At 63.5% G+C, this 10,104-nt stretch overlaps 1 protein-coding gene across 3 annotated transcripts; it reads right to left on the bottom strand.

The window, feature by feature from the left end:
- Positions 1 to 470: 470 nt before the first annotated feature.
- On the bottom strand, positions 471 to 10,104 carry LFNG (LFNG O-fucosylpeptide 3-beta-N-acetylglucosaminyltransferase). 3 transcript variants are annotated; one of them, XM_058434365.1, is made up of 8 exons: positions 9,985 to 10,104; positions 5,511 to 5,559; positions 4,930 to 5,029; positions 4,681 to 4,834; positions 4,477 to 4,562; positions 3,831 to 3,996; positions 3,320 to 3,405; positions 471 to 3,095 (listed from the first exon to the last, which is right to left on the bottom strand). In XM_058434365.1, the coding sequence occupies exons 1-8, from the start codon at positions 9,985 to 9,987 to the stop codon at positions 3,029 to 3,031; spliced, it is 711 nt and encodes a 236-aa protein (XP_058290348.1). In that variant the 5' UTR covers positions 9,988 to 10,104; the 3' UTR covers positions 471 to 3,028. The 3 variants fall into 3 exon arrangements, with proteins under 3 accessions (XP_058290348.1, XP_032001483.1, XP_032001482.1); XM_032145592.2 differs by lacking the exon at positions 9,985 to 10,104 and adding an exon at positions 9,521 to 9,537; XM_032145591.2 differs by lacking the exon at positions 9,985 to 10,104 and adding an exon at positions 7,203 to 7,219.

The raw sequence follows: 10,104 nt of genomic DNA, 5'->3' as shown, positions 1-10,104 counted from the left end.
ACCTCCCAAGACGCCCCCTGACCTCCAGCACCCGGGGACTGCATTTACCTTTGTTTCCATTTCTCAGATGGAGAGGTCGAGGCCCTGGGCTTCCTCCCCACCCCACTTCTTGCCCCTCTGCTCTCCCCGATGCCCACTCAGCCCCCACTCCCACCCCGCTCCACACACACGGACATTTGAACATTAATGGGGACTCCCCAAGCCCTGGCGGGGCCCCCACAGCTGTATCCATGGGTCTGTCCGACCCCTGGGTCCAGCCACACCTCCGCCCCCGGGGCCCCACCAGCTCTGTGGGGAGGCGATGCCAGCTGCAGGCGGGGGCAGCGTCGGGGCCAGGGCAGAAGGCCCCAAGCCTCTGACTCAGCCAGGCAGGAAGGAGGCCAGCAGCCTCTGCCCGCAGCCTGTTCCATCACGACCCCCCTGCCCCACCCCAGAGTCTCAGCTTCCTCGTTCAGAAGACGGGCCTACACTGTCCTATGAGAAGTGGGTGGGCACGTGGTGGGTGCTCAGGGAAGACCACAGCCGCCCAGACGGGGGTCAGGCCATGTGATGGTGAGGGCCGGTCCATCCTCCCGCCGTCCCCATCACTGTCCACACCCCCCAGGCAGCTGCTCTGCTGACTCAGGACCGTCCAAGGCCAAGGTGGGGTCACAGCCCTGCCAGCCGCCCCAAGGCCAGGGTAGCCCCCAGCCAGGCTTAGAGTAAGGGGTCTCTGCAGGCCCATTCAGCACGTCAGCACTCGTCTGGAGGGGGCAGCGATGGGGGAGGGCAAGGCACCCCCTCATAGAGAGGCACTTTTCACAGTGTGTTGTCTCCTTGGAGCAGAGTGGGGGGCGTAGAGGCAGCAGGAGGGGGACCTGGAGCTCTGGGGTTGGGGGAAACGGGGTCAGGCCGAGCAGGAACTTGCAAGGGGCACGGCCAGGGCAGTGCCAGGCCAAGGGTGCAAGCCCCAGGGAGGGGGTGGGGGCTTATGGTGAAGAGGAAGTGAGCCACCCCAGGGATGCCAGGAGGGTGAGGGGAGGGAATCCCCGCAGAGGCTTCGGCACCCCTCCCCTACTCAGTCACCCTCAAAGGCTGGATTTGAGGAAGGAAAAGCACCGCAGAGCTGCTGTATTTAAAAAACAAGCGTCTGGATCTCTGCAGGGGCTGGGACCAGCTGCAGTGGGGGCTCTGGCACTGTTCCTGCTCTCCAGGACTCTTCCCACCACCCCTGAGCGGGTTCGGGGCCTGGGGTCACCTCACAGGAGAGGGAAGTGCAGCATGACCAGCTGTGTCGCGGCTGGACCCACGGCCTGCCTGGCTTGGAGTCTGAGTGCCTCCCCAGCCCACCAGCACGGCTGCTGGACCTTGAGCATCAGCTGCTCCGTGCCTCGGTTTCCCTACCTGCAAAGTGAGGCAATGATGTGGACTCTGCGAGCTCGTGGCAGGAGTGAAGTTGGGTAAGGAGGCCCCAGGCCCGGTCACAGGAGTCACTGTCCCTCCTGCAGGGGCTGGGCTCCCCAGTGGCCAGACAAGGCCAGAGCCTTGGCGTTGTGCTCTTGGCTGGGACCTAGAGCCCCCAGCATCCTAGACCCGCTCCTGCTGGAAGCACAGGCCCACGCTCCAGCCACCGCCCTGACCCCGTGCGGGCTGCACCTGTAATCACTAGCAGGCAGCTATCGTGATGAAAGGTTTCATTCCAAAAGAGTTGTCTCTAAGGGTTTCCTATCTACCTGCTCCATGCGGTGCACCTGAGGCCAAGCCTCCCCTTCACCTGTGTGCCTCCCCTGACCGTGGCTGCCCTGGGGCTTAGGCCCCACCTCCAGCCGAGACCAGGACCCCCAGGATTGCTGCAAAGAGCACCTTTATTCACAGCAAAAGGACGTCACCATAGCAACAACACTTCAATTCCCTGAGAACTTTTCCCTTATCATTCGCTTTCCTAGCTATGTCTTTGCAAAGAGAAAAACAACAAGAAACACAGCCCACGGGACAGGCGAGCCATGCTGGGCCCAGCAGGGAGGTGGCAGCTACGCAGGAGGAGGGCAGGGATGGGAGGTTCCAGATGCTGGAACGCATAAATACAGAGTGCCAGACAGTCCCACTTCAGCTTTAAAAACAAAGATGACCCCAAGTTTGGCTTCTGTTTTTTCTGATCCACAGAAAAGATAAAATAAGACCCTCCCCCACCCCCACCCTCCCAAGCAAAAAACAAGAACACCCTACTTTTACCCACCCTCTTTCAAAAAAACAGCACAGTAAAAAAATACTGTCACAATATTTACAGACACGCCCACTGTGGGCGACTTGCTCTCTACTTTGGAGTGGAGATTAAATGCTGAGCTCTGACTCACCCTGTCCTGGGGACGCAAAGGGAAGACCTCTGAGGGGGGCCCCGGAAGACTCCCCACTCAGAAGAGCTGGGAGGGGTGCCACTGTTTGCCCACTGGACAGCCAGCCACTGGGGGCTGTGTGGGGCCACTGGAACTGGGCGGTGGCTGCTGTTACTCTAAGCCACAGCGTCCAGGCCAGGAGGAAGGGGATTGGGTCATGCACCCCCAGACCCAGCCTTCCCTGCAATGAGCATGGCTCAGTGAGTTGTACTTGGGACTATGACACAGGAGCCAGGACTTCAGGGCACAGGCACCCCCAGCACAGAGCTTGTACTCAGCAGGAAGAGAAAGGCACCCACGCATCCCTGCAAAGTAGCCCGGAGCCCCGCAGCTGTAGAAAGATCCAAAAATCCTAACAGAATTGCCCTCAGAGTGGCCTCCAACACACAAATCCTTCCTCCAAGCAGGCCCTGCACCCCTCTCGGCAGCAGAGGCACGTAAGTGGCGCTTGTGCCTGCCACTCCACAGAGCAGAACTGCCCAGCAGCCTGCTACCCGGGTGGGCATGCAGTACACACACACACTCGCACATGTACATGCACACACACAGGCACAGCCCTGGGGGAGCCTCGAATGCCAAGGCCAGGGCAGTGCAACAGGGTCCCTGGGCCCTTTGGATACCAGGGGTGCCCAGGGATTGGGTCTCAGCCATGGCCGCTAGAAGATGGCAGTGCGGGGACACCAGGGTGTGTCCGGGTACAGGTGGCAGTGGACGGAGCGGAACCTGTGGGAACAGAGCAGGGGCTGGTCTGTGTGGGTGGCAGGCAGGGCCTGAACTCCTATTTGCAGTCCCACAGCACTGGCGGCCCCATCCCGAGCAAGCAGGACTGCAGGGGGCACCTCTATGTAGAGTCACGCTGCTTAGAGAGACCCTGCTGCAGCTCTTCGAGGCCCCCTGACGCCCCTAGGCCACCCTACGCAAGCCCATCCGAGCGGGGGTTTCCTTACCTGGATGGGTCGGCCTCCACCGAGAAGGGCCCCTTCACGTGGACGGCATTCCGCTTGTTTTCAAACATACCGTAGCTCAGCGTCACCTGTGGGGAGGGGGCGGAGTGATGCTGGGAGGAGCCTGACATCCCTGGGCCCTGCCCCAGGCTGGCCACACAGCCCTGAGTGAGGCAACGGCCCTGCCCTGGCCTCCCTTGGACCTGGAAGGACACCTGCCCTGCACACCCCAGGAATAAGGTCCCAAACTGGGGACTAGCTGGGGCTGGCTGCATCGCCAGCCGTGGATAAAATACACACAATAGGCGCATCACAGCAAAGAGAAGAGACGGCAGGAAAACAACCCGCCATAAACAGCTTTGAGCTCACGGCAGGAGTGACCCCCTGGCTGACAGTGGTGTGCTGCCTGGTCTCCCTGTTTAGAACAGTGCCCCACCTCACTGCGCCCCTCTCGGCAGCCACACGTCCCTTCCTGTGCTCTCCGAGTCCTGGCGGGGCCCGGAGGATGGTGTACCTGCTCATGGAGCTCCGAGGTGGGCACCTGCTGCAGGTTCTCCAGGTGGGAGTGGAAGAGGCCGCTGCGGATGAGGGGCACGCCCAGCAGGGCCTCCACAATGTAGCCAATGGTGCAGTCGTCAGGCAGCCGGATCCGCTCGGCCGTGTTCATGAAGTGACCCCCGCTGCGGGAGGGAAGGGCCCAGACCAGTGAGCAGAGGCGGGAGCCATCTGCTGGGAGCTGGGGAGGCCCCACCAGGCAAAGGCGCTGCGCTGCTCCTCGGGGAGAGGAGCCCTGAGGAGAGCTCTGGGCTGCAGCTCCCTCCACCTCCCCTGGCCACAGCCAGGGCACACTCCCTGCACGGCTCCTCCTCTGCTCCGTGGCTCTCTGTGGAGGGAATCTGGGTGCAGGAAGGGGTCCTGCCGGATGGTGCCTGGGGTGCTCATCGCCCCCCTGGCTGCTCTGAGCAGGTCGCGCTTGGGGGCAGCCGCTGTAAACACAGCTGCCCTCTGAAACACAGAGGGAAATGGAATATAGGAAGGAAGTGGGCAGTGCCACACAGGAGGCTGGGGACACCCCACGGCTGGGAAGATGAACCAAGCCAGGCCCCCACAGTGGCAAGGAGCCTGGGACCGGGCTGGCCTAACCTGTGCAGGGCACTCACCTGGCCCACGGGCTCATCTTCAGAGCCAGCCCACGGCTGATGCAGAAGCCAGCACCGCCCGTGGCAAACCAGAAGTGGACAGGACGCTGGGAGAAGGGAGAAGGTGTCCTGAGACCCAGGCGCCGCTGCCCCTCGCTGTCCCACCCCCATTCCGGGTGTGCGCTCCGCGTGGGCATGCGGGACTGGGAGAGGGCAGGCACTTACCACCTTGTTCTCGCTGACCCGCTCCGTGGCCTGGATGGGCCTGTCCAGGCTGGGCTTGCCGATGTAGACGTCCCGCGTGTGTGGGTAGCTGGCCAGCAGCCGCAGCAGGGCCCGCAGGTTGACGTAGTTGTCATCGTCCACGTGGCAGAACCACCTGAGGACAAGGCAGGGCCATCGGGGGAGGGCATGCCGGGGCGGGCGCTGCCAGGCTCAGGCAGGGAGATGGGGGTCCCCCGGGGCCACACTCACTTCCTGCCGGACTCAATGAAGCGGTCATACTCCACGGCCATCTTGCAGGACAGCGCCTGGCGGCTGTGGGCTGCCGAGCAGTTTGTGATGACCACGTTGCCTGTGGACAGGGGAGCGCCTGTGAGTAGGTCTGAGCCGGCTCCCAGAGAGGGGCCTGGCCTGGGGGACGCCGCAGGGCCCAGGGGCTCGAGAAAAGCCCCCTAGTTCAAGCTGGGCCCGGCTGTAGCCTCCCCCACCCTAGCTCGGGGCTCGGGCCTGTGGACCCTCCCCCAGCCCAGCCCCCTCCAGGGCGGCCCCGGCCCCGCCCCCGCCCATTCAGGCAGCTTTTTCCCAGCACCCGCCACCTGTTGCCGCTGCCTGGGCTCAAAGGGACCCGGGGGGCTGAATGGGCTTCATTTGCATGAGAATTGGGGGGCCCCCGAGTGGTGGGGCGGGGCATGGAGCAAACCCCATGAGTAAACTGCCCTCCTTGTCCTGCCCTTGGTGACCTCTCGGCCCAGAGAAGCGGGGAGACTGGAGGGGGAGCGTTCCAGCTCTGGATGGAGGTCTGGGCCCCCTCCCGCCCCAAGTCCAGGGCTCACCCGTGTGCCTGGCCAGGGCCTCATCTTCCCCGTCAGTGAAGATGAACGTCTGGAAGGAGAAAATCGGCCTTCAGCAGGCAGCCCTTCATCCCCATCCCAGGGCCATCTGTGGGGGCCGGACGGGGCACCCTGGAGTTGCTGCAGCTGCAGCTCCGTCACACTGACACCCACCCTTCTCCAGGCCTTGGTTTCCCCACTCGTGCAGAGTAGGGCTCAATTGCCCCATCTTAGTACCATCTGGGCCAGGGCTCACGCATTCACTCGCCCTGGGGGTGGGGGATGGGGGCCTCACTCCCCAACCTCGACAGCTGCGCCCAAGGTCGTCCAGGCGCGGTGAGGCACGAGCCAGGTGGTGCGCCTCGCCCGTCCGCCAGGTAACCGGTTCCCGTCCCGCCCCGTGCACCTGGCGGGGCACACACCCTTATTGACACAGCACCCGGCCTGCCACTTGGAGGCTGCTGGAAAGGCGCGGGACAGGCGGGGTGGCGGGAGGGACAGGAGGAGGAGGTCGGCTTTGGGAAGCCAAGTCTCAATCACTCGGGGTTGGGGACAAAGGCCTTTGCTGGGCGGCTGCCAAGCCCTGGCGGACAAAGGGCCCGGAAGGAGGATGAATCACCAGGCATTGTCCGCCAGCTTTGTCCTGGGCTGGCGGGCGAGGGGCGCCGGGCCGGCCGTAACTCGGCTGAGTTAAGCAGAGTGGCCGCGCCGCCCATTACCATACAGCTGGCCTGGTTAACCGGGCCAGGCTGGGCACGAGGTCCCGCGCGTAGGGTGCAGCCACCAGCACTGCAGCTCCCCCCCCGCCACAGCTGCCCTTTGGGCCAGCACCCCTGTCCTGGGTGACCTGCAGGACAAGTTACCCACTCTGAGCCAAAGCAGCCCCGAAGTTCTGCGAAGTTGCCAACGGTCAGCAGGGTTGTGGCAGGAAACCTCAGGTGTCCCCAGCCCCCAGGTTAGGGGCACCCAGTACCCACGCAGCCCAGCACCCCTCCCACTGCTCAGGCAAGGAAACCCAGGCTTGCCCAAGGCCACAGCCCACCTGTGCCAGCACGCGGCCGCCCCCTGCCAGGAGCGCTCTGCGGAAGAGGAGGGGGCCGCCAGGGCGGGGCCAGGAGTCGCCGGCGCCCGCCTGGGCCTGCCAGCACACGGGGAGGAATGTTCCTTCCTCTGCCTGGCCCGCCCAGCGCGTGCCGCCCGGCGCACCCTGGCATGGCTGAGTGCAAAACCCAGGGTGTACGGGCAATGCTCTGACCAAGGGACAACCCCCCAATGCCCACCCAGCCTCAGTTTCCTTCCCTGTACACACAGGTCCCGCAGAGGCCCTAAACACCTTAGTGGTCTCAGATCCTTATCCAGCCTGACCCAGCCTTGGGCACATGCTCACTCGGGTGAGGGCCAGAGCTAAGGGGGTGGCAGGCTGGGTCTCCGCCTCTCCATGCATGCACCCCTCCTGCAGCACCCATAGACACCCCAGGGCAGCCGCACGCACAGACTCGCACCCAGCCCCTTGGCCTCCCCAGAATCTTAGCCCAGGAATGCCGTGGGAGGCGGAGGGCCAGCCCCTGCAGACGCTCCGCTGAGCCGCTGGGTTGAAAGGAAAATGCTTTCTTAATGAGATCAAGGGAGGCCTGTTCTCCCGCGATTTGGTGGTGCCCTAAAAACCCAGCCCAAGGCTACAGAGATTAAAGTCACCTTTGTTCAGCTCAGGGAGCAGGGAGGCCTCTAGAACAGCATCTGAGAAGGCGGGGCTGTGGGGTGTGGGGGTGCCAGGCCAACTGTCTCCCCACACCTGAGCCACCAGGAGGGGAGGAAAAAGGCGCTGCTGGGCTACAGGTCTCACCCGCCGCTCAGAGCCTCAGTCTCCTCTTCTGTAAAATGGGCATAACAGAGCTCCCCTGGGCAGAGAGCAAAGTGCAGAGACAGATTCTCTCCCTTCTACTCCCGGACAGCCCGGGGAGGTGGGCGCCATTACCAGCTGAGACCCAAGTGGGGAAACTGAGGCCCAGAGAGGTGCAGGCACCAGCCTGAGGTCATACCCTGGGGCCGAGGTGGTGCTAGACCAGCCCAGTCCCTGCCCTCTAGGGACGCAGACCCCCCAGTGCCACCCAACCTCCCAGATGAAGACGGGGCTGCAGGAGGAAGAGCCGGGTGGATGAGGGTGGACGGGGGCGGGGGCCGGGGGACACCCACAGGAAGCAGCATTGTTCCTGGAGCCGCAATTCAAAGAAACACAGGATGCCAAGTTCTCCCCAGCAATTGTGGCCGCTGCGGTGGCAGCGCGGTAGCCTGGCTGCTCCTGGGAGGGGCGGGGAACCTCTGGGCCAAAGGCCAGGCTCTTCATCCTGGACTCCAGGCCCATCTCAGCGTGGCCCCTGCTGACCAACCGACCCTCCCCCCAGCCACCACTCCAGTTGCTAGAAGTTTCCTGCACAACCCCCATGCTGTGGTCATCACCATGCCCGGATGGAGTGCCCTTTCTGGGCACTTTTTTACTCTTAGTCTAGCTCAAATGGCGCCTCCTCCAGGAAGTCTTCCCTCCTCCCTCCCTTCCCTCAGCATGTGGGTCAGATGCCCACTGTTGCCTCACGCAGCCTCTCGGGGTTTTCCCCCGCACAGCCCTGACATCTTTCTGTCTCCCCCATCAGACCACGTCTGAATCATTCTCTGCAGGGCTGGGAGAGGGGGGCCCTCTTCTGTGGGTTTCCAGGACCCCTGCCCATCACCCACCACAAGGGGGGCTTTGCTTGCTGTGTGCTGGTGAACTGATGCTGAGGGCAGATTCAACCTGTCCCCTGGTGGGGTGACCCTCCAATAGGGACTTCAGGGCTGAAGGGAGTGATGGCACCCCACCTCGACCCTGAGTGCCCGCCCGGTTCACCCCATGCCTGCGGGCTTTGCCAGTCTCTTACAACATGCTCCTGGAAGGACCATGTTCCCCCATTTCAGAGATGAGAGTGAGGGTCTGAGAGTCCCCAGGTCTTGTGCAGGATCACACAGCCCAGCTGGGACCTAACTGAGGCCCTCTGACCACATCCCCTCTGCTGGAGAAAGGCCCCAGATTCCAAGATGAGAGGTGCTCAGAGCTGGTGGCAGCCCAGAGTGGGGCTGAAGGATGCCCAAGGTCACATAGCAGGAAGGCTTGAGTGCTGGGAGTGGGGGTGGGGGGCAGGCTCAGGGATGGTGCCCCAAAAGGACTGTCAGTAAGAGATGCTGGGGGGGCCCGCTGGCCCCCTCATCGCCAGGCAACCTGAGTGGCCAGCACGCCAGCAGCGGTTCCCACGGAGCGCGTAGCTGCACACAAGGGGCCCGACGCCTTTCTCGCTGGAGAAAGGGGCTTTGTTACCTTGCCCAAGGGGCCGGCGTGAGAGCCGCCCGGCGCTGGGAATCCTAACGGCCCGGCCGCCAAACAAAACCCACGGCCCCCGCCGCCCCCTCCCGCCAGCCCGCTGAGCCCCTGGGAATGGGACGCTGTGTTCCCAGGAGGCTGCCATGGGGTTCTCAGGGCCCCTTCCCCACGCCAGGACCAGAGAGGACCCTGCCCCTCCCCGTCGCCCTCATGACCTCACCAAGCCCTGCTCCCACCCACCCACAGTGCCCCAAAACAGGGCAGCGCCAGGCCAGAAGGCCCTGGGTCTCCGGGGTTTGAGCAGGGAGGAAGGCGTGCAGGGTCTTCCCTGAGCCCCCACCCTCACAGCAAATGCCTCCGCATCTCCCAGCCCAGAGATGCCCCCCCCAGTCCCCGACTGCAAGCCTACCCACTGTCCCCATCCCGCTCCAGCCCAACCGTCCTGCTATGGCCTCGAGGGAAATGTTCAAAGTGGGGTGTGTCTTAATTATGTGTGTGTAAGAAGCTGATGCCCAATTGAAGTGGGCTGTGCCCAAGGTTGCAGCCCTCAGAGACTCCTGCACTGTGCGGGGAGGGTCCCCACACAGACCTCAAAACCCGGAGTTCTTTGAGATCTACTCCCCAGGACCCACCAACCAGCAATGACTTTCCTCCCTCCCCGTACCTTAACACTGTGATGAAGAAGGGCCCAGAGGTCAGAACCCCTCACTTCTCTAAAGGAAGAGCCTTTCTCCCCAGGAAAGGGTCTGAGCTGAGGGTGGGTCCGAACAGAATTTGCCTGGGGAAGTTTGAGGACAAAATGCCCTATGAATGCGCTCCAATGTTTGGGGGGGTGAGAAGTATCACACGGCACCAACCCCAAGCACTGGAGACTGGTGTAGGGTCCTGCAGCCATCCAGGACTCTGGAGCTGGACAGGGGTAGGGGCCCCGGGGACAGTAACAACTGTAACGGGAGAGTGGCCCCAGCAGGCAAACTGGCTGCACCGGGGTGCACTGGCGTCGCCCACAGATGGCCCTAGTGGCTGGATGGGGATGCAGCCTGCTCCCCATGGGACGCTGCCACCAGCTGGACCAGACGGTGGGTCCCCGCCCCGCTCGCCCGCCAGTCCAGGCCGCGGGGGGCTCACCATCTCCTTGTGGCGCGAGATCCAGGTCTCCAGCAGCAGGTCCAGGCGCGCGCGGTGGAACTTTTTGGTGGTCTTGACAGCGATGAAGACGTCTCGGGGCGCGAGCGGCTCGGCCAGGGG

The sequence above is a fragment of the Hylobates moloch genome, unplaced genomic scaffold, assembly GCF_009828535.3.
Source record: "Hylobates moloch isolate HMO894 unplaced genomic scaffold, HMol_V3 SCAFFOLD_24, whole genome shotgun sequence".
NCBI lineage: Eukaryota > Metazoa > Chordata > Mammalia > Primates > Hylobatidae > Hylobates > Hylobates moloch.
Note: the sequence above shows the minus strand (reverse complement) of the source record. Positions and strands in the feature narration are given on the sequence as shown.

Bases quoted from the DNA above. Each gene is read 5' to 3' on its own strand.
- LFNG (XM_058434365.1), bottom strand. The intron at 4,835-4,929 runs GTGAGTGTGGCC...CCTTGTCCTCAG, and splicing joins TTCATTGAGTCCGGCAGGAA to GTGGTTCTGCCACGTGGACG. The intron at 3,997-4,476 runs GTGAGTGCCCTG...TCCCTCCCGCAG, and splicing joins AAGATGAGCCCGTGGGCCAG to CGGGGGTCACTTCATGAACA.